Raw genomic sequence first — 24,078 nt, 5'->3', positions numbered from 1 at the left:
CAGTTCGAGTTAATGCCATGATTTATTTTTTCATGATATTGTAGGTTTAGTGGGATGGAAGGAAATTGTGTTTGAGAAAGGGTGACTTATATATTCCAACTTATTCTGTAACAATAGGTTCTATAAAAATGCTGACACTCAATGAAAGCATTGGGATTGCAGGTTAAGGTAACAGGGATTTAGTATGGCAGCATGAATCCAGTCATAACGCTCAAGTGACGCCAACCATTTTTGTTCCTATCATGCACTGTAATATATATATATGCTTGAAAAGGTGCTATAGAACGGGGATTCTCTAAGTGGGAAATCTCGACCCTCAGGTGGCGAAAAGCCGGAAGGGCGACTGCGCAATTTTGATAAGTAGGGTTATCCCAAAACTTATTTTGTTCATGTTCCGACGGAGGGTATTCATCTCGCTTCCGCTGAAAGGAGAGCATGACGACAGGGGTAAATTTCGAGGTGTGCACGGGTTCTGTTGCGTGTTGTATACCTGATTACCTGTCACAACCGACTACCTGATCGTATTTACCATTTATGGCAATAATTTAGAAAATCTACCTGACTTTACGTTTGATGACATCACAAAATATACCGAGGGAATGAAAGTAGTGCAAATGGGGTTACAAATTAGAGATGTGCCGATATATCGGCCGCTTTTTTCGGTATGGGTATCGGCTAAATACAGATCGTATAGCTTTCTGATCCAAAATGTTTTGAAATCGAGTAAGAATACGGATGTTAAATTTTTTTTGGAGGGATCGTGTTCGCGGTGTTGGCCTCTTTAATTAACTGTGAGCCATGCTCGTCCCCACACCTGCTAGTGGAAAGAGTGTGACCTGTTTTTAGCTATTTATAAGCCAAACTAGCTCAATTAAATTGGCTATTTTAGCTGCCATATTTTTATATTGACATTTTTAATATTACATGGTACCGGTAATTATGAAAAATATTATTTTATTTTACCGCCCATGGTAGCCAAACCGTATGAGTTTTCTAATTAAACACCAAGATTACTAGCGCCGATGCAACGAATGGAATAAACTCTTTCATCTGAATCAATTAATGCATCTGGATCACAAACATCAATTTCTCATTGTCTGGAATATTTCCTATTCAATCTGAAATAATGTGCATTATAAACAAGAACAACAAAACGATCATTATGTTCACTAAACGTGTCCAATGAGGGGCACATATTCACTATTGTTTTAACCCTGCACACTTGGAGCAATAATTACATAGTATCGGTATAGGCGTTTTTTCGTTGATATCGGCGACGAAAGTGGTATCGGTACATACTATAGTACAAATACTTCTGTGGGCCGTTCAACCACAATTACAAACGTGGGCAAGGCACCGGTAAGTGAGTACGGACGGTTTTAGACGTGTGACATGCGTTATGCGTACCCACTTATCCTAGCAGCACCTATTCTAATTGGAACATGAGCATGTTCATTAATGGCGATTGGCGTGTAACATTTTCGGTTATAAATCTCCCATATTAGGCGGGGGAAGTCCTAAGGCAGTTTAACAACTTGCTGGAATCTTTTTCCATACGTTTTAAATGATTAATCTAAAACGTGTGAGAGAGGAAAACGTGTCATTTAAGTACATGGATATCGATTTTAATATTTTTTATATCTGAAAATCTTCTAATTCTGTACTTTCTAATTTTGTTTTTGATAAATAAAATTATAAGACATCCCCCAAAAATAAGCCCTAGTGGTATTTTTTGAGAGAAAATTAAAATAAGACACTGTCTTATTTTCGGGGAAACAACGGTAGTGTTGTGAAAGTCATCTGCTCATTTTAGACGAAGTAAAACCGATTATTCTTTTATATCTAACATCTTATTCAATGGTAGAAGAGGGTATTTTAGCTTCGACGCTATAGTATATAATATACTTTCAAATCGAAGGAATCGCCCTATGATCAGCAAAACGTGATGATTTGAGATTGTACTTGACCAAAATGTCTCCAAATATTGAAAAAGTGCATTGAAGCGCACCCACCTCATTAAAAACACCATGTGCTGTGATCACGTTAGTCTACTTGTTTAATTAACTGATTTGTCTGTAACTTTACGTTTCATCGTGTTGCCGAGAGGGCGATGATGATGTGTAAAGTACTGCAAGAGGGAGATGTTGTGAAAAAGTTGAGACAATAGAACACACTCAGCCTGTTAAACTAGTTTTAACTAACTACTTAAACTAGTTTTGTTGTGTAACCGAGAATTGCAGGCGCTCGTGAAGTATGTGCATCAAGATGGCGCACAACCTGAACCCTAGCCTGGTACACATACTATGTTCATGTTGTGCGCCACCTTAGTGCACATATTTCTGGAGCTTCGAATTGCAAGCATGTTGAATGGGAATTGCATCTCAGTTTTGAGAGGACAATATATAAAAGAACCTAGGCCTGAATTAGGCGATAATGGGAAATTTTAACGGCGCATATACATTAAATACTAGCAGATTATTTTCGATGGTGGACGAATTGTGCTAAGCGTTAGGTTTACGTTCGCCATTGAATCTCTGATTACAATACCGTGCGGATAATTGCCGTTTATGCGAATAGATTTATTGTTAGACTCCTCGCCGTCGTTGGGTCACATCAAACCATAGGCGTAGCCAGGGGGGGGGGGGGGGGGGGCAGAGGGGCCATGGCCCCCCCCCAAAATTTTCAAGAATTCCATTCCTAATCCACCAGTTTTGTGGCATCTTGTCTCGTCAAGCGTGTACACCGCAATACAGATCGTTATGACGCTACCAGCAACCACCGTTGAGGCTGAGCGGTCTTTCTCATGCATGAAACGGGTAAAGACATGGCTGCGCTCATCAATGACGTCCAATCGCCTTTCTGATTTGTGTGTGCTTCACTGTCACCGTGAAATGGTCACCGAGGAGAAAATTAATCGAGTTGTGTCGAGCATAGTTGGCGGGAAGCGAAGGATGGACTTTTAATTGGGGCGATGTATTTTACTTATTCAAATTGCGTTGTTAATATTTGTTGTTTCAAATAAAAAATTGTTTATTAATGGATTTTGTATTCACAAAAATCCAGCTGAGTAATTGAATCAGTTTGCTTGGTGACCAACTGTTGTTGTTCAGATTCAGATATTTTATTTCCGTCGTGCATGAAATATTGTAGCGACACAAGTAATAAGAAAAAAAAATGTTTTGCGCTTGAAGAACGGTGTTTTAAACCCAATATAATTTCTAAAATTTTCAAATTTGGCCCCCCCCCCAAAATTTTGGGCTGGCTACGCCATTGCATCAAACCATATATATACAACTGGTCTAGTGGCCAGTGGGTCTCTGGTCTACTACTTTTCCTATGTCCGGAGACCTTGCATACCAACATGTTGTCATATAACGTTTATGCCCTTGTTCTCGACGCGTCAAAATTTATTAGTTTAAAAAAGATTTCTCATTTAAACACTGGCATCGGTCTACAATACGTAAATTGTGTATATTGTGACGTCAAAATTGATGCACCAACTTCGGCTTTCATTGCCAAATAAGGGCATGAACACGTTGCTCGAATGTAAGGCGGGAAAAGCTGTCTGTGCCGTTCCTTTTACAACTGTAATCCCGCTGTCCTCCATCCCAGTAGCCTAGCCTATATTTGAAAAATATGGATGACGATATCGCTGCTCTTGTAATTGATAATGGGTCTGGAATGTGTAAAGCAGGATTTGCTGGTGACGATGCCCCAAGAGCTGTGTTTCCATCCATTGTTGGAAGGCCAAGACATCAGGTAAGCTACCGTAACGTTAACCACAGCAGACCTTGCCCAACATTAATGTCTTGTATATAACTCGATTTAACAAGTGCAGTTTTAAGTATTCTGTGGCAGCTGCCGCGAAACCATGTCGGTATTTCCATACCATGGCCGCTACGGCCAAACTCATGGTAACTGACTTTTTAGCTGCCACAAACCAATGTCGAGCTGCCGTTACCGCGGCAGCAAATTGAACCAATGGCAGGTAAAATTTTGCTGCCGTAACCGCGGCAGGTGGGCCGTAAAGACAAGGCTGTCTATTATGGTGACAAATATTGGGTAAGTTGGAACGTTTTTCTTATGGATACAGTTTTGATTGATTTGGGGTTAGGGTTAGGGTTTAAGTAGATATAATTCCACATGATCAATTAAAGTCTGGTACATTAATTTGTGAATATACCGTTAATACTGATTACTCAATAGGGCTATAAAACCATGGCAAGAGCTGCCGCGGTTCGTTCGTGGCAGGAGCTGCCATGAAGTGGTAAGAACTGCGCCTCCGATTTAATGTGCCCGATATTTTCCGAGTATGCCTTTCCTGCATTGAGTCCTTTGATTTTTTCTGTTTGAATCTTGCTTGAAAATTTTGTTTTCTTGGTTATTTAGTCTATCTGTTGGATTGTTGCATTGCTGTTATGTGCGCGTGATTGTTTTTTATGTGAATAGCGAAATGAATTTACTTGCCGTCTTTCTGCTCACTTTCCCCCCTCAAATTTCATTAGGCCAACTTATACCTAGAATAGCTAATTGTGTTAACGTAGACTAGTAGGCAGTGAGCTGGAGGGCAATTGCATTCATGAATTTAGGATGTTAACTTAACCCTTAACTTACCATACATGGCTCCGGTATGCATGCTAGGCTATGGTAATTTGACAGAGTTACCGTCAATATTCTCATAGTCAAAAGCATACTGCAGGACTCCAACTCATCAATGTAGCTACTACGAAATCGTATTTTATTTCCAAAGCAGAATGATTTTGCAGTATAGTTAGTCCGACATCCTATGATGTTAAGATAGCTGTATGGAGTTAATTGCATTAATTTCCCCAATGATGAAATCTGGTCTGATAAAAAAAACACTTAAGAATGGTATAGAGAAGCGCAGTTGGTCTGTTTTAAAAATTTCCTCAAATATATTAAATAAATTACAGGGAGTGATGGTTGGTATGGGCCAAAAAGATAGCTACGTTGGAGACGAGGCTCAAAGCAAGCGCGGGATTTTAACTTTGAAGTACCCAATTGAACATGGCATAGTTAGCAACTGGGATGACATGGAAAAGATTTGGCACCATACATTTTACAACGAACTTCGCGTTGCTCCCGAAGAACACCCAGTACTTTTGACAGAGGCTCCGTTAAACCCGAAGGTAAATTTTTTCAAGAAAACTTAAGCCGGAAAAAACTTCAGCATAGTCATCATTCATAACAGGGCAAAGTTATAGATATTAGTATATATCTATATATATTATTAGTATATATCTTTCCTGGACCGTGGTGAATTAATTTATACGATTTTTAACGATGAAAAAGTGATGCCAGGCGGACTCAATATAACATAGTTTATTTTATGAAATTATACAACAATCCAAGCGTTTTATTTTAACAGGCAAATCGTGAGAAAATGACGCAAATTATGTTTGAAACGTTCAACACCCCGGCAATGTATGTTGCTATCCAAGCAGTACTGTCCTTATATGCATCTGGGCGAACAACAGGTTATTGTTAAATCTTTATTTTACCCCTTATTGTCCAAATAGAATATCTAAACATAAAAAGGCGCTCCAGAAGTGTGTGTGTAGAAAACTACAAATATTGCGGTAACTAATTTTATTCGCCTAGTTTACATCAAATTGAGTGAAGGGACTGAATGCCTATGGGCAGGGGGTATATTCCCTTGGCCAACACAGACAGTCCCCGAACTCGTAATAGAACTAAAATAAGGAAAATCGGAATAAAATCATAGCCTAACCTGGTACACACACAACGGGAGTACATAAAATTTGGCCATTGTTCAATGTTTCAGCGTGCAACAACGTTTATTTTTTGTAACCAGCATATTCACATACATACATATTTTCGACATTTTATTGACCTCATAGCCATTATTTTAGGGATCGTACTGGACAGCGGAGACGGCGTATCGCACACAGTTCCAATCTATGAAGGATATGCTCTTCCACATGCTATTTTAAGACAAGATTTAGCTGGGAGAGATCTCACCGATTACATGATGAAAATTTTGACTGAAAGAGGATATTCTTTCACAACAACAGGTCTCATACTTATTTTCTTTCGAAATTATCGATTTTTCTACAAAGCTTATTGGAGTCTCTTCAGTAGCCGCATCTCTAATGATCATCCACACTGATTGCCTAAACAAAATTATGTTCTTTCCAAAACGACAGATAGCGCAAAGATCATTATATTTAAGATCTTCTTTGGTGCTGAAAATTCAGTTGATACCATTTGTAATTATTAATCATAAATCATGGTTTGAGCTAAGCTCCTTTCAGTTTTCATAATTATTTTACAAAATATATTTTTTGATGATTTTAATTATGAAAAGTTTGTATCGTTTGTAGCCGAACGCGAAATTGTTCGTGACATGAAAGAAAAACTTTGTTACATTGCACTTGATTTTGATCAAGAGTTAGCTACAGCTGCAACCAGTAGTTCTTTGGAAAAATGTTATGAAATGCCAGATGGGCAGGTATATTTATTCTATTTTTGTTTTATTATTTTTCAAGGGTCATGAATTCAGTGTTTGGAATTTGATGAGTTGAGTTATACTGCATTTTTCTTAATCCCATAATCGTTTTTTTTTGTAATCCCAGTCATGATTAATGTCCAATTTTACGAAGTAAAAACGGCATATTTCATTTGCATTATTCTGAGTTGCGATTAGGTGCAAGAAGTTATAGGTAAAATTTTATAATATCAATATGGGCGTCTTTTTATTGAATAACGGCTTTTTTGGACAATTATGCCTTATTTATAGATAATTATGTTTTTCGACGGTAGGTGATGGATATGCACCAAATAATTTAATCCCTCAAAACACTTTCCGTTTCGATTTTTGTAATCAATCGTGATTCAATAATTCGGATTTACTTTGGGTCAAACAAGTTCCCATAGCCTTGCCTTAAGCAATTAGTTAATAATAAATGTTCTAAACGTTTCCTCCAATAAGCCTGAATTTTGCAATATATATATATATAATGTTCTGACGTTCTATAGGCCAAATTTACAAAAATTCAATAGAATTCAGATCCATGGACGCTATTCCTATGGATCCGTTCATCTTCATATGATCAAAGATACATGAATAAATTTCATTTCCCCCAATTTTTTTGTGCCAAACAGGTGATTACTATTGGAAACGAGCGCTTCCGTTGTCCAGAAGCTATGTTCCAACCTTCACTTCTTGGTATGGAATCGTCGGGAATTCATGAAACTACTTACAACTCTATCATGAAATGTGACGTCGATATACGTAAAGATCTCTACTCAAATACAGTTTTATCTGGTGGATCTACCATGTTTCCCGGTTAGTATAATCACAGTTAGTTAGAAAAACAAAATGGGAATCATCAATCTTTTTAATCGTATCTGGCTTTTTGTTATGTTCAGGTATCGGGGATCGAATGCAAAAAGAAATAACTTCTCTTGCACCTAGTACGATGAAAATCAAAATTATTGCTCCCCCAGAGCGGAAATATTCCGTATGGATTGGCGGTTCGATACTCGCTTCTCTGTCAACGTTCCAACAGATGTGGATATCGAAGCCTGAATACGATGAATCGGGGCCTTCCATTGTGCACAGAAAATGCTTTTAATTTGAGCCCATCGCGATTCTGCGTCATTTTATGGTTGATTTGAAGTTGGTTGCCTATAGTTTTAGTCAATCTGTTGATTTGGTTTTGAGTTCTTTGAATTTCTAACTTGGTCGGACAATTGTGTTGCTAAAAAGAGAGCACGGTTGTATTGGGGTCACGCTTCAACCTACATTCTTTTTTTTAAGAAGTTCACGTGAGGATAGATGTTCATAATTTATAAGACACGGTTTTGTAATTTTATATCCAGTATGGTTTGCCTTGGGCGAATGTCGTTTACTTCGATTCAACTTTTTTTTCGTTGTTGCGGTCATTGTAATAGATTGGTTCTGGTCAGATAAATCATAAAATGTTTGATTTTCAATTGTTTTTATCGGTTTGGTGAACAGCATAATAAACCACGTAGCGTTTTTAAACGAAGTAATATCAATTATATTCTTTATTGACTTCTAGTGAAGAACTGCAGGAAAATATCCGTTGGAATGTGATTTCTTTTTATTAATGTAGTTTCAAAATGCAATATGTGTTGAATGCTCGAGACTTCCGTTCATAATTGCTTGAGTGATCAATATCAGAAACGCCAAACCAGATAGGCGAAATAGGGCCAGATGTATTTAAACGGACGTTCCGCATCGCTTCAGTTGGGGATTTTTTAAAGACTTGAGTAACGGTAGAAAAGAAGAGGCCTATATATTTGTGGTAGAGCAATCAAGGAGACAAAGACAACTTTGTTATATTCAAGGCGTTTGTTTACGAGCGGAGTCGGTAGTTGATGAAATCCATGGATTAATCTACGAGTGAGTCGTAGGCCTCGCAGAAAGCACTATCGATTTAGTTAAACAATTCCTTGGAAATTAGCGAGTGGTGGCAGCTAGCAGGCATTGTTTGCAGTATTCTGATTGTACGCACACGGTAGTAGCGTTCGGGAATACTTGTAGGTTATGTTGAGCGCTCTGCTTTAGAGTATATCTCAGGTTGAACTTACATCGTTATTAATTCATAAACATGACCACGATGCGCCTCTTCGTGTATTAATTAACTAATACATATGTTGCAAGCAAACATTGAGTCTCTCTCGCAATAATACCGTGGTGGATTTACCGCAGTAACAATATGATGTGAATCACACGTTTCCGTCGTAAACCAAATGTTTAAATGAACCTACGTTATCAGAAGTATATTATTACGCGAAAGACGTTGAGTTTATTTGAATGGGAATGCGTTCAACACCATATTTTCTACTTGTGGTTATGATATGCTCTGCGCATGCAGCACCATCTCAAAAAGAACGGGGTGAGTAGCCTACGTATCATCATATGAATTAGGTATTCTGATTTCAACTATGCATTAAAGACCCATTATCTCCCGCTAATTCCTTGTCATTTCGTCCGTGTTTTATTTGCAACCAAATTCTGTGGATAATTAATTCATAGAAAAATGTCGTCGAATTGTTTATTCAATTTTACCACGTTGTAGGATGTCGAAGAGCAAGATCAAACCTTAGCATTCGTATAAGAAAGGACAATATTATCGACCTAACCCATGTTACAGACGAGAGATCTGCATATTGGCCAAATAATCCATCAGGTTTTGAAATGGTGGAGATTTTCAAAGGTATATTTTTGTTAGAATTTGGTACTGGGTGGGTCGGAGGAAATAATTACCAAATCCACCGACCGAGGCTCTGCCTTTTGTTTAAGCGTTTTGTGAAATTTAAAACTTTTTAATCAAGGACGTAACATGACTTTGTCCAATTCAGCAGCGAAACATTTTGCAATGAAATACAATAATGATACTCAAATGTATCAGCATCCGAATTTGTAATAATTATAATGTTATTATTTCCAGGATTTGTGGAAACAACAACAAGATTTTTTTATTCAACCTATATGTTCAGTCAACCGGAACATTTAGGAACACACATGGATGCTCCCAACCACTTTTTCAAAGGAGGTCTTGGGGTATGTCACTAAGTACATAATCTGAAATGGGTATCCAATAGACGCACGTAAAACTGCAGAACTGTAAGTAGTTTGCTATACATTTTGATTTGCTTCTCATTGATAATCATTTTTCGTAGGCAGATGAAGTTAGCTTGTACAAGTTGATAGGACCTGGAGTTCTCATAAATCCGAAGAAAAACGGAACCCTGTTTGGAAAAGATTCATTCATAACCGTTGATCATTTTCTTGAATGGGAGCGAGTGCACGGTATGTCGCAAATTTAAATGCAGAATTAAAATAAATATTGTTTAGGTAAAAGCGTTTTATGTTATAGAAAAGTACTAATTAAAATCAATGGGAATGTTGTAATGAGAGAAAACATCTTTTTTGCATATATTATATTTGCCGTATATGTAGGCTTACCATATACATGAAACAAAAACCGAGACAATTGCGGATTGGTCGAACCGTGGCTCGATTCCGAGACCTATGATTTACATATTTATCCCGGTGGAAAGGAACGATGCTAAGACGGCTTAATCATATAACGAACCGCGGCTTACTGTCCGATTACCTGTCCATGTCGGGTATGGGATAAGTCGGCCAGTTTTCGTTTCAGATGCATGGATTGATGATAGAGGAAGCGGAAACCAACGGGATAATTAACTTGCGAACCCACGCATGGTTATCCGAGGTGCGGTGGCGAGCGTATTCCTGACGCTTAGCACGATACGCCACACCGCCGAGCCAGTAGTAGTAAAATTCAACTCTTATGAATATTAGTGACATTCAAATCATTGAAAAACGAATTTTTAGTAATTCAACTGCAGTACAGCTAATGTTAGATGCTAAATTGACGGATTAGCATAATATATACTAATTATTATGACATAGCAATACAGTAGTCTCTCACTAATGAGTCATTGCTCTCACCGAACTAGTTAAGTGAGTCGCAAATCAGTGATAAATGGACTGCCTTCATTAACAAAAAAATTGTATTGATAGCAAATGAAAAAATATTCATAACTGCCATACTGCATGACCGGGACATTTAACTCTATCGAGTGGGACGTCGGGACAGCTTGTCAAAATCGCGACTGTGCCGGCTAAACCGGGACGTACGCTAATCCTACATATATGTCCCGGTGTTAAATTATGCTATTTATACAAAACGTTATTGTTATTTGTGCTTATCCAAGATTGTACTTGCTTAGACGTATATGACACATCCAGCTTGAAGCTTGAAAATGCTATTTATCGCAGACAAAACCGTATGTCTTCGAATATGGTTATCAACTAAATCGCATTTATATATATATTCCTAAATCTTATACCACACAGATAAGAGAATACATTCCGGAAGCATCGTATTATTATACACCGGATATAGTGATGTATACTATGATAGATCTCAATATTACGGAACAAACGCAACTGGAGACGAGGCTGTCCCACTTCTGCATTTCCCGGGACTTGACCCAAAGGCGGCGGAATGGCTCGTTACAAATAGATGTATTGGTGCAATTGGAATCGATACAGCCAGCATTGACCAGGCCAGATCAAAGGATTTTTTGTAAGTTGTCCCAAGAAATAATTCTGCTTTTATGACTGCCACCGGCTCATATTTTGGTATCGCACTTTCACAAGGCTATCTTTGAGATTTTTCCATATTTGATTGAGACTATTGACCTTGGTTTCAAAAAGAAATGTTTTTCGATCATTTTTATCCTCGTTCATTTTTCCGTCATAAAAGGATTTGTTTTTAGAGTACATCAGTTTCTCGCTAAACATGAGATTCCTGCATTGGAGAACGTTGGAAATCTGGGCAAACTAGCTGCCGCTAATAAGGGGTTCAAAGTTATTGCCTTGCCAAGCAAGAATGGAGGAGGGACGGGCGCACCAGCCAGAATTATTGCTGTATTAAACTGATAGCTTTGAAGCCTTTTTTGATAATAAGACTGTTTTACTCAGTCAAGACTAATACAGTTCTTGGCTAAATATTAGGTCTATTTATTTTTTGCACAGCACGTGAAGACTTAGCAATTTCTATATATATTGAGCATTATTTTATTACTGTTTTATCATTGTAAAATGAGCATTCAGTATTTTTGCAGGTATTTTCGAAATGAGCTGCTTTTTATTGTGGCACGGTTCTTACTACAGTAATGAAGCGTTATTATTGAATGGATTTCAATTTGTGCAATCAACATCGAATGCATAAATGTATACACGGGTAATATACCCTAGAGCAGGGGTTTCAAAACTTATTGTTCGTGTGCCGCCAAATTTTCACAAAAAAAAAAAAACCCAGCAAAATTAAAAAAGGCTGACTTTACCCATCTGTCCAAATACATACACTGCTTATTGCAATTCTCATTTATTCTCACTTCGTTAGAGCAGGCAGAGTTTAATACATAAATATATATTTATATATAAAATCGACGTAGTTAGTCTACAGTGTTTTTGAAAGCGACAACTGGGCTTCAAATGGTTCTATCGCGTGATATGCCAGCTAAACTGGAAACATTTTACAAGAACAGCTTAATATACGGAGGAATCAAACCGGAGTTTTGGTCCGGGTTTTGCGGGAATTAAATTTTGTGAGAACTGACTTTTGTGCAAACGTACACATGAGAATAGTATTGTGAAACTTAAACGTTTAAATATAGAGTTCTTCAATGAGATCTGGTGAATTCTTATTATTATTTTATTGTTGCTTATAACTGGCTGAGTTTTGTGCACCAGGACTATGATATTACGCGTTAGGTGTTTAAATGCTTCGACCCGTTATGAGGACGTATACTATAACAAAAAATATAATTCTAGGATTTGTTAGTAAATTGATAATATTTGCCCTTTTAGGCATAATTCAGTTACTGGGTCAGCGTTACGGCAGCACGCAGCAACATATATACATATTTTAGGAAAATTATAATGAATACTGGGCATGCTGCTACATTTTCACAAAAGACTGAGCCTGCAAAGCTATGAAACCCTGCAAAGCTATGGAACCTCGCAAAACTACGTTCTCGCAAGAATCATTTTCGCAATGACGGCCCTACAAAGTCTTTGCGCATAAGACATCAACTCTAACTAAACGTGATGCAATAACTTTTGTTAATGGATAGAACAAATTCTGCTGTTTTACTCAATGCCAAATTGTCCTTTCAAATTTATAAATTTTCTTAATGCATGGTGATAAACTTCATATTCATGCATCATAAGTTCATATCTCAATTTTCGCCACGATTCATCAGTTAAAAAGTCTTTCTTTTTTGTAGCTGTTAAATTTAAAGCACGGTGATGGCCTTTCCACATATGGAGCGATTTTCTAAAAAATTCTGGAAACATTTTTTCGAGAAGTTGCAAACTCGTCCCGAATTCTTCCGCACTTCCGATAAAAGAGTATCTTTCATCAATGTTCCGTTTTGCTATTTCAACCCTTTTATTTGAAAAGACATTAAGGCAATCTTCACTCATTCCACAAAAATACAGACCAATATTAAACATCATGGTATTTTCTTTTTGGCAAACTCCAATTTCTTTGGAAATGCAGTCATTAATGTCTTCCCTGTCTGGAAATGATGGACTAATTTTCATGGCTACATCCCCATATTTTTCATAAGAAAAATGTGATACAAATCGCTCAATCGGATCTCTCACCATGTTAATTAGAATCGGCTTCTTATCATTATATTCTTCAAAATTGATATGGAAAATGTGTCTTTCGTAAAACGTTGGAGGAGTCAGTCCAATTAATAATTCCTTTTCTTTTTTTAAATCTTCACCTGTTAGCCGTCTGTTAGTATAGACCTTGGACTTCTCGACTTGAAATTTGTTTGCCCTCTTCAAATTACACACAACGCTTACGAGAGATCTGCTCCCACATTTTTCGATTCGATTATAAAATATATTCTTTAATCGTAAGTTTTGAATCGGTATGAAATGTGTAAAATTACTTTTAGACATTTCTTGCATTGCTAATTTCATTTCGTTGTTGTAGTTTTCACTTGAACTCCTTTTCCTATATCCGCTTGACTTCAATTTCCATAGTGGTAATTCCCAAGCACACAGTATTATTATCAACAGAATAGCAACAGATAAACGTATAAAAAGTTTACGTATCATACCAGTATAAATTACCTGTGATTTTTGTAGGTGGGACAAGATTGAAAGCCTAGCTAAAATTGTAGTCTATGATATAAACATTAATGTATGGGTGTTCCCAAAAAAATCTTTTACGATTTCACACCTGAATTGTCGACTGCGTAGAGCAGGGGTGTGCAAACTGCGGCCCGCGGGCCAAATGCGACCCGCAAGGAAAATAGAAATTTTATAGAAATTTATGCGTTCTAACTCGCCATTTCTGCAATGGCCCTTAACAATGCCGTAGGATTAATAACATAAAGAAACAATATTTTGTGCCTGCAGCTATATAGGCTACTAGAAAGGCTATCTCAAATAAAAGTGCGGCCCGAGTCTTCACCTAGTTCATTGTATCTGGCCCTCCTGTGATAAAGGTTGCACACCCTTGGCGTAGAAGGTTACAAGTCCGTAAAGGTATGAGTCATACGTCCCTCCAGTCAAGTTACCGCACTCCCATATTACAAGTCAAGTCACTACTGTTTCAAATCACAGGTCAAATTCTATCCACAATAAATTTTAAAAACAATGACGAGGCGGTAGACTTGAAGTTTCATGTTGCGTTAAATCAAAGTTATTGTGTATAAATATGAAACTAGAATTTAACCATGTGCTGACAAGATTCATCTCGGCACTTCCTCGTCAAATATTTTATTTAACTATATCGAAGAATCGCTCATATTTTTTTAGTGTCGAGCCAGGTCTCTCTAGCGGTTAGCGGAGTCATTTCTTTTTGAAAGTGAATCGAGTCGAGTCATCCTACGCTACTACTATGAACGTTAATCCTTTTATACATTTTTTTGTCCACATCACCCAATTTTTCTAGTACGGATTTTGCATATACAATGTATATCCTATAGCTATAGTTTTATTTCATTCATTTCATCTTATTAGAGTTGCTGTCGCTCAAAACTACATTACTTTATTAAAGCTTAATGATCAATATGTGTCAACGTGTACTTATGGTACGTTCGCGCAATCGCTCACTTTTTTCAAGTGAAGGTTACAAGGTTAGCTGTATCACCCAGGCTGTTTTAAAACCATTACAATTCTCTACAGTAAGCATTAGTTCTCTGTCTGTCCTGTATTTATATATTGGACACATAAATTGATTGTCTTTACTAGGGCCCGACCGATACTGCCTTTTTGAACCGATACCGATACTGCTAGTTTTCCAAAACTAGGCCGATAAGCCGATAACGATACCGATGTTTTTTCACATATATTTGTGGCAGCATTTCTGTTCTGAAATACTTCTCAGTCTTTAGGGCGTAGCGAGGTTCAATGGTTTCTATTAGCCTGCGGAATCCATCATCTTGCACTAATGCAAATGGCCTGTTGTCAGTGGCTATCATCTCCATTATTATTTTATCAAGTGATTTCGTTCTTGCGTCATTTCCATGCCATTTATTAAATTTATCCATTATGTGTTTCCATGAAGGTTGCCGATTAAACTGGGAAGCTTCAGCTGGCCTTTTTCGCGTTAACTGCGTCTGCGAAATCTCATCATACTTTCTCTTGTGTTTCGATCTGAGATGACTCCACAAATTACTGGTGTTTTTCTTTTTGGAATCGGCGGAACCTTGACTTAACAATGATGAGCATATTTTACAAAGTACACCATCACTGTGGCATGCAAAGTATTCCCATACTTTGCTCTTACCGCTAGAACCAGCCATCTATAACATACCAATACAAGAAGTTAAATAATACCTTCAACGACTAAAGCGCAAGGGAAATCAAGCGCCGTGTAAACTACGCGAAAATTCTCTATCTAGCGTATATTATTTGACACAAATAAGCCGTTCACGTGTTCTATTGCTTCGATTTGTAAGCCACCACGCTGCAAACTTGCTTGCAAAGTGTGAAATCCCGTGTCGCAATCGTCCGTGAAACCGCTTTTGATAAGAGAGAAATAGAAATAGTGAAGAAAAAGAGTTTCACGCAGAACCGCTCTCGAATTAAACAAGCGATAAAACTGCTTTCCCGGCAACCTTCAACAATTAAAGCGCAAGGGAAATCAAGCGCCGTGTAAACTACGCGAAAATTCTCTATTTAATCTAGCGTATATTATTTAACACAAATAAGCCGTTCACGTGTTCTATCGCTTCGATTTGTAAGCCACCACGCTGCAAACTTGCTTGCAAAGTGTGAAATCCCGTGTCGCAATCGTCCGTGAAACCGCTTTTGATAAGAGAGAAATAGAAATAGTGAAGAAAAAGAGTTTCACGCAGAACCGCTCTCGAATTAAACAAGCGATAAAACTGCTTTCTCGGCGCAATTTTGACACTTTGGCAGTCACGTGATTAGCCGATAACTATCGGTAAAATTAGCCGATACCGATAGTTCAAAATTTGTGAAAAACAAGGCCGATATATCGGCCGGCCGATATATCGGTCGGGCCCTAGTCTTTACTATAACTGGTCTCACCGGTCTGCAAAGTTATTTATAAGCCTATACCAGGGGTGGGCACACCGCGACTCGCGGCTCTTCTCGCTAACATAAATAATTCTCCAAATTTTAACTAAGAGAAAAACTTTAATGTAAACTCTTTTAATTTATAAAAAGTCGTAAAGAAGTTTTTGTCAATGATTAAGACAAATTATGTTTTAGCATGAAAATCGCTGTAGCGTTGAATTTTGAATTTAAGTCAGTCAAGTCAGCAAATCTTTCGTCAATGTTTATTGATGCTTTGGCGGTATTGCAGCTTGATTGCGGTTAGTTAGTCTAAGTTACTTTGCGATATGTCCTCAATTAAAAAACGAAAGTACGAAGATAAAAACAGAGTTGTTAGGTCAGAATGGAAAGAAGAATACGCATTTACCAGTCAGGAGAATAAACCTTTGTGCTTAATCTGCCATAAGCTACTAAGTCAGAACAATGACATTAAACAACATGATGCGCAACTCCGGCATTTTTGTCCGAAGATCGTATTCGATAGCACGCTCCAATGCACATACTTGACGAGACGAAAACGAGCGGATGTGTGCTGCTTTCAAGGCGTAGCACGAATGGTGTTCGTGCCTGCTTTGACAGTTGTTGTCGATTTTAATAATATTTTTGAAAGTTGGGGTAAAAAGAAATCGGTAAAAAGTAAGGTGAATACTATTGTTGTATATCACACCCGGGCATCGCACTGTTAAGTACATGTGTGAAAGCCAGCCTTTGTCAAATACTACGAAGTTATTAATTCAGTACGGTACGTAGTTGCCCATTTGCCGAAATTACATATTTACTTACCCCTTATGGTTTCAAATAGTTCATGCACCTCCAGTTAGATTTTTTTAACCAGTGAGGATATATACTCATTGTTGATTGCTGCTCATTGTAACATACTATTACGCATTCACTTTTATTTGCGTATTGAATCAAAGTGTTAACAAGTTCACCTAACATTTCACTCATACCGGTCTATATTGTATAGTCTGATTTCTCAAGTATTTGGAGCCACGAATGCTTGTAATTTTCTGACTAAAGCCTTTTATTAGTTGGTTTATATACCAAATTCAGTAAAATATTTTTTAAATAAAACATGAGATATTGGATTTAGTAGCTTTTCCATTCTGAATCATATAGACTGCTTTATTTATTCTTAACGAAAATTAATAAATCTCCTCTCTTTCTTCAGATGTGAAAGTTGTGGACAAACCTGTCTAAGCATTGTGAGACTCTTGCAGCACAAGAGGCAATAGCAGAAATAGTAAGTATATCAATCAAGAAATTAAGCCGACATAAAGCAAAACTTTCAACTATTCGTCTAATCTCAATTTCCTATTATTTATTCACAGGACAACTATAGCAGACGGGGAGATATCAGAAGTCTGGCGACATATCAGTGACAGTGTGATTCCAAGAAATATAATGCATTTGAAAATAGAAAATTGCAATAGAAAAACAACCTATGGAGGCATGCAAAGACATTTGACCCTCCGGTAGAGTTGTGTATGGCACCCACATCCTGCAGGGCTTGAGGAAAATAACTAAAAATTCCAAAGCGTAAGATTGCATAAGCGGTCTTATTTGTAAAAAGGCACAAAACACGCCAGACATACTTAAAACAGCTTTGGAAATGAGGATTACGGGTACCTCACTGCACCTGTGTTATATTTGGTTCATCAACTTTTGGTAGTACTATATAAGAAATTCCGGAAGGGGTATAATCATCATTCATGATAAAATACTATCATATATTTTTTGAACAACTTCAATCTAGACCAGGGATCTCAAACTCGCGGCCCCAGAGAACTTCCAGTGCGGCCCTCGAACGTTTAACAATAATTGTAATAGTATTTTGGAAGTTTTTTTTTTTTTATCTAAATGTAATAGATTTTTCAAACCTTCTAAAGTGAAATTGATTATTCACACAGAAAACAATTTACTGAAAGTAGTTTTGGAATATTGATTTTTTTTGTCCACATTTTGACCCAATTAAGAATACACATCAAGCTAGCAAAAGAATACTTGAATAAAACACTTGACTAATTAAATTAAACGCAAAGTACATGAAGAAGGTGGCATTTTCGAAGAAAATGGGAGTTGTAACATTTCTGCTCTTCACAAAATTCTGAAGCACATTGTTTAATTTGTCATATTTCCATCAATACAATCAAAAAACACAATAAGCTCAGCAGTCAATATGACAAATTCGAAGACCAACTTCGAACAGAAAATTTCCATGTGTTTGTATATTAATATAATTATACAACGACTTAGTTACTAAAAATCAATATCAATAATAATTCAAGCAATCCTATGCCACGCAATGTAGTGCGAAATGTCTTGTCGAAAAAATCTGTCATTTGTTTTTTTACTGATCTATACATGAAATGATAAAAGTAACTTTTTTGCATTACTGGAATTAATTAAACATTCGTAAAGATCCAGATAAACCCATGATCATGTGGCCTCGTTAGTTAGAGTTGGTACTATAAAATCATTTCAGACTGGCCTTAGTATGCTGGTGACACAAAAAAGATGCCAAACGCCAGGACAAATGTAATTATTAAAACATTGAGTTTATACTGTAGTATTTTTGTTAATTTTAGGTTCATATATTTAGATTAAGTTATTTTTAGTGTATGTATTATTCTTTCCTTATTCAAAGCTTGTTCAAAAATGATTTTGATGGTTGTACATAGAATTTTACGATTTTTTATAATAAATACTGTAACTTGCAAATGTTGCAATAATAGTGGAATGCAAATATTAATATGTAATTGCATTTGAAATTGAAGAAAATAATAAAACTTAATCCAACTGTTTAGTTGCATCACAATATATGTCACAAACTAAAACTATCTTAAAAATATCTTTTAAGTATACATTATCAAAAACTGTTTGCGGCTCTTTTTACAATTTTCAAAATGCAATGCGGCTCTCGAAAACCCATGAGTTTGACACCACTGATCTATTCTAGACGATTCAAGCATTGCTTTGGGAAATTATATCACTTCAATTAAATTGAAATAATCTCGCTATATTAAATACAAAATCGTTGCTATCATAAAGGTAAACCAATTCAGCCACTCGAAATATACTGGCCTTCACAAAGCAATGGAGGCAAAATTGAGAGTTCATGAGCTATGAACATTTGCTCTTTTCTTTGTCTTGAACTTTCCATACTCCACAGCCCCTATTAATTTTTTTTAATTTTAATTACCATGTGTTGGTCATACATATCTTTAACTTGTATTTTCTGTCATGATGTATTATCTCAATGTGCCAAACTATTAATTAGTGTGCATATTTTGCTTCCAGATGACATAAATGTATTGTCATGTTTATTACCTCAGCTTGGAGTATTGACAAGAAAAAGGTGCCAGTAAATTAGGTAAAAAAATTTTCAACTCATTGTTATAATCAGAATTCACAATCAATAGGAATTATAAACAGCCAACAATCAGTGAGAATTATATGCGAAATCCCTCAGAATAAATTTGTCTAAAATCGGTGGAAGGCAAAAAATATAGGTAGTTTCCATCCACACAAGCATTTCAAGAAGACTTGCTCGAGCCAAACTAAATGAGCATCGTCAGGTGATCGGTAAGGCTGCAAGTTGAATTCAGCCCTGCAACCTCCTGCATAGAAGACAATATTAATTAGTGGGCTATGAGCTAAATTCCTAAATTTAAACAAACCTATCTACGATGCATTATGTACCAGCAATGTTACCTACGATTAACTGAATATGTAATATGTCTAATAAATTCACCTACAAAAGCAAGTTCGATAGGTGCAAACTTTGTGTTATGGAATTGTATCACAGCACCGTTAAGAGAAGTAAAAACAGTTTTGCTGTTTTGTATGACACCCTCTTTAAATGAAATTTCAATGTTTAAGCGCAAACAGTAAAATTACTACCTTTGAACTTTGTTATTATCTGCAAAATGTCCCACACAAATCTTTACGCTAACGCGTTTGTAATCTTCTCTGATAAAAAAAAATCTATGATGTCCATTTTACTCTTTACAGCTTGTATGTCATTCCAGCTTTCCAAGTGAGCAAAACTTCTTAGATATAGAGATTATTTTCTTACGTTACAGGCGCAAAAAGGCAGGTACTAAATGTAAAGAGGACGCCGATTAGCAAAAGCAAGCGGAAAACGGTCGCGAAAGGCGACGAGAAATATGTGCATTGGAGCGTATCATGAAATACAATCTTTCGCATGTAGTCTTATGGAGTGACGTCAGAGTTGCCTATCATGTTGTTTAATGTCATTGGTCAGAATAAAGTCAGCAATGTTAAACGGCACCATGAAACGAATCATGGAAACTTCTTACGAGACTACCCTCGTAAATCAGCTATAGGGGAACACAAATTAAATGAGCTCAAATTGTGCATATATTTGAGCATAGCTGCCTTGTTTATCTATTTATTGTTATTAGACTCTTTGTGTGGATTTCTTTTCTGTTCATGGTATTTTGATAATATTAAGAAAATCACAAATTCTGCGGCTCTTTTAAAGTTCTGACTTGCAGCATGCGGCTCTTATACCAAAGAATTGTGTCCACCCCTGGCCTATACCATCCAAAGTGACAAAAAATGCTGCGAAAGTATCCACAAAAATGATTAAAACGCCAGCGGCACAAACGTGTTATTCGATATCCCACACCTAACTCACTCTCGAGCTGCAGCGTCGTTCATCTTCGTCATTTGGGAAATTAATCTCGTAGCATTCATTGAAATTCGCGTAAGTCACTTTTTGGCGGTTTTGAGTCTTTTTTTTATACAATAGTTATTTATGTAATGCTGCGCACCTGTCAGTTAATTCAGATTTATCATAAGGATTCCGAATCGCATAAAAATGGAGATGTATGCAACAAGTACATTGTTGCAATTGTTCCGTCATAATAAATCCCACACGATCATTTTGACGTCACAAAGGCAAATTAACATCGGCGGAGTATTTTTCGAGTTTTCGCATCATAGATTCCAGCTCAGTGCTCCGCAACCTTTTTAACTTGCGGCACACCTGTAAAACTTGCCAAATTCGACGGCACACCAGAACAAACGAAAAAAACAAAATGTTCATATTTCAATGAGAGATTTGTGGTTGTTTTAATGAGCACAATCGCTCTATCTATATTAGGATCAATACGTGAAAGAGCAACTCGAAGTTCGCCGTCAACATTTTGTATGCAGGATCGTTTATCGTTTTTGATCAGTAATAAAGAGGAGAAACTTTGTTCGCACATATAATTTGTGCAAATCTGGAGCAATATTTCAATAGCTGCACTACGCAGTAGTGGGAATCAGCCAAATACCGAGGGAATTAATTGTTTCATAATGTGTGCGGTTCTATTGCTTTGCGTTGTCAGTAGTGTCCTGATCAAGATGAGCGTGAGTTTGAAATAAACACCATGTTTAAAGTTATATTTAATGTGTATACATGAATACAATACATGCGTATATATTTTATTCGGTGACCGTACATTTCAACCCATGTACATTTGAACCCATGCGTATATCCACGGGTTCAATCTATATGCGGGTGCTAAAACTCATGGGTTAGGGTTAGTATGGGTTTAACTATCCGTGAAACAAAAAAAATTCCATAGGTGCAATAGCATACAGGTGCAATTGTCATGGGTTCAAATGTACGTGGGTTCAAATGTAATGGAACCATTTTATTCGGACACCATGTATATATGCTGAGGACTATTATTTTTCTACCCAAGCCCTAGTAGATTCATTTATTGTTGATTCACCTCATTAAAACATTGTGCCATTGGGCGACGTCTGTCCCTGAGAAAGACCAACATTGCCAAATACCTGATAAATGTTTCAATGCCTGGCTTGGTATGTTTTGTAGCGCGTAAGATCAAAGGCAGCGCATTGCATACCCCTTGCAAGTTGCAATACAATTAGAACAACAAATTTAGCTGCTTGCAATTGCCACCACGAATATTTGCGCCGAAACTATTACCATATTTTAAAATCTTATTATTACTGTGACGTTATTAGATTAATTATTGTTTGTCCTTGCGTTCATAAGAATATGACTGAATGATTAATGACGCTGGGATCTGGTATGACATGTTTCACCACGGCGTAATCAAAACCACAAGTTAAGCTATTTGCAATGACCTTCTAGATATTTACAGCGTGGACAGTAATATTTTATGAAGTTTTATTATGCCCGTGGCGTTTTTGTTAAATAACCGTTTGATACTCATGTTTATCAGAATGCAACTCAACAGAATGAAACGTCATTGGAAACTGGTATGGCATGTTTTACTGTGGCGTATACAAGACTTAATTACAGTTTGTCCCTATGCGGATTGACACAAGTATGAAATCAAGTTTGTTGTATATATATAAAATGAGTTTTTTATGAAAACGCAATAAAGGGAGGAATTTTGCTTTGTATTTGCTGGAGAATTACTAAAAATCTTTAGTTCCACACTCATGAACTGCTTTTACTGTACAAAAGCGACGGGAGTGCGACTTGTGCATAACATTAGCTAAGAATCCATTAAAAATGATCAAATGAAGTACGGGTTTTGTGAGAGCATAGGGTTACAGATAGAAAGGGGAAATTTAACAAAAGAGATTGGGAACCACTGCGTTAAAATATCTTAACGGTTTGCTGTTCTGAAAGAAATCCCGTTGTGTTGATAATGTAGAGAGTATAGAGAGAAGGATATGCGTTAGAATTTTCTAGTAAGGCGTGGTAACAGTATTACGGTACTAGTACCCGGTCTACTTCAGTTCTATTCACACACGAAGTTTAATTGTTGATGCAGGAAAGTCGTGTTGGCAGTCGTCAGGCCTGGTCCCGTTTTAGGCGATACAGAAGGACTCAAATTATAACAATGAACTAGGACAGAAATAATACCAACGAGAAGCCTACAGTCAGACGACGTAAGATGGAAATGACTTTAAGGCAACATGACAGAATCAAAAAATAATGAATCAGGAATATGAAAAAGAGCATTGAACTGTCAGAAGATAATGCAAATACTATTACTACAAATTCAAATTAAATGATAAATGAGAATTAAAACTATAGTTTTAATACTATATATGCATAAATAGGTTGTAATGTAATATATACGATTTGTTAGAACATGCCAATGATTGACGTTCGTTTTTAAACATCAACTTAATGGCGTATTATTGTTTTTATTTCGTGCATTATGTGCATACTGTTTTAAGAATATCGGTCTCATAAATTGCAAACCCGTTCATGCGTGATTTGGGGTTTTCCTGATAAATTTTTTCATTATTAGTTTCCGTGCACAGAATATACCAGCATAGTTTTGGTTTGAGTTTGTATATGTATGTTAAACCACTTTCAGCAATGCCCAATCAATGTAGTGTTTCATGGCTTCATGACATTGCATACCAAAAGCTATGTTTGTCTTTCTAATAGATTGAATCGACCATTATTAGCTAAAGTGTTGTTTTTAAAAATAGCCTACAATAACCTCAATACATTGGCGTATTTTTGTGTATTTGTTTCTGGTCCAAACTTCGTTTAAAAGGGTGTTTGTTTTTGTGATTTTTTCATAAGTGCGTAAACTTCGTTTAAAAGGGTGTTTGTTTTTGTGATTTTTTCATAAGTGCGTGCTAGTGAGCGGGCACCTGATATTTTTCATGTTTCACACTTCTGCAGCGGTTTCACTCGCTCTCCAGAATTCCTCATTATTAATTTAAGTGTATTAAATAGTTTTCAAAATAAACTATCCATCTATATCTATAATTTAAACGGTCAACTGTAAAAAATTTGTCCAAAATATTCGAGAATAAATACCCATAATGCACTGAAATGGAGTTCATTTTCTCCTTTATTAGCTTTGATATTGCTAAACTTTTAATTTCATTGATTTCTTATACCATTTTGCAGGATATGCATATTTGCGAAATTAAATTGA

At 36.6% G+C, this 24,078-nt stretch overlaps 3 protein-coding genes across 3 annotated transcripts; 2 read left to right on the top strand and 1 right to left on the bottom strand.

The window, feature by feature from the left end:
- The first annotated feature begins 3,584 nt into the window (after positions 1-3,584).
- Positions 3,585-8,046, top strand: LOC120348686 (actin, cytoplasmic). Its single transcript, XM_039418889.2, has 7 exons — positions 3,585-3,759; positions 4,935-5,150; positions 5,390-5,498; positions 5,895-6,056; positions 6,366-6,493; positions 7,147-7,330; positions 7,414-8,046. Exons 1-7 carry the CDS (start codon positions 3,637-3,639, stop codon positions 7,617-7,619), a joined length of 1,128 nt encoding a protein of 375 aa, XP_039274823.1. The 5' UTR covers positions 3,585-3,636; the 3' UTR covers positions 7,620-8,046.
- Positions 8,047-8,193: 147 nt separating this feature from the next.
- On the top strand, positions 8,194-11,747 carry LOC120348688 (isatin hydrolase-like). The gene is made up of 6 exons (XM_039418892.2): positions 8,194-8,909; positions 9,093-9,230; positions 9,465-9,577; positions 9,697-9,826; positions 10,901-11,132; positions 11,326-11,747. Exons 1-6 carry the CDS (start codon positions 8,828-8,830, stop codon positions 11,486-11,488), a joined length of 858 nt encoding a protein of 285 aa, XP_039274826.2. The 5' UTR covers positions 8,194-8,827; the 3' UTR covers positions 11,489-11,747.
- A 637-nt stretch (positions 11,748-12,384) lies between these two features.
- On the bottom strand, positions 12,385-14,698 carry LOC120348687 (uronyl 2-sulfotransferase-like). Its single transcript, XM_039418891.2, has one exon. The coding sequence runs from the start codon at positions 13,685-13,687 to the stop codon at positions 12,704-12,706; it is 984 nt and encodes a 327-aa protein (XP_039274825.2). The 5' UTR covers positions 13,688-14,698; the 3' UTR covers positions 12,385-12,703.
- Between the last annotated feature and the right edge of the window lie 9,380 nt (positions 14,699-24,078).

Source organism: Styela clava, chromosome 1, assembly GCF_964204865.1.
Source record: "Styela clava chromosome 1, kaStyClav1.hap1.2, whole genome shotgun sequence".
Lineage (NCBI taxonomy): Eukaryota > Metazoa > Chordata > Ascidiacea > Stolidobranchia > Styelidae > Styela > Styela clava.
This window is presented reverse-complemented; position numbering and strand designations above follow the sequence as displayed.

Excerpts from the sequence above, each read along its gene's own strand:
- LOC120348686 (XM_039418889.2), top strand. The coding sequence starts at position 3,637 with ATGGATGACGATATCGCTGCTCTTGTAATTGATAATGGGTCTGGAATG. Across the intron at positions 5,499-5,894 it reads TGCATCTGGGCGAACAACAG|GGATCGTACTGGACAGCGGA; the intron begins GTTATTGTTAAA and ends CCATTATTTTAG. Across the intron at positions 7,331-7,413 it reads TGGATCTACCATGTTTCCCG|GTATCGGGGATCGAATGCAA; the intron begins GTTAGTATAATC and ends TGTTATGTTCAG.
- LOC120348687 (XM_039418891.2), bottom strand. The coding sequence starts at position 13,687 with ATGATACGTAAACTTTTTATACGTTTATCTGTTGCTATTCTGTTGATA.
- LOC120348688 (XM_039418892.2), top strand. The coding sequence starts at position 8,828 with ATGGGAATGCGTTCAACACCATATTTTCTACTTGTGGTTATGATATGC. Across the intron at positions 8,910-9,092 it reads ACCATCTCAAAAAGAACGGG|GATGTCGAAGAGCAAGATCA; the intron begins GTGAGTAGCCTA and ends ACCACGTTGTAG. Across the intron at positions 9,231-9,464 it reads AATGGTGGAGATTTTCAAAG|GATTTGTGGAAACAACAACA; the intron begins GTATATTTTTGT and ends TATTATTTCCAG.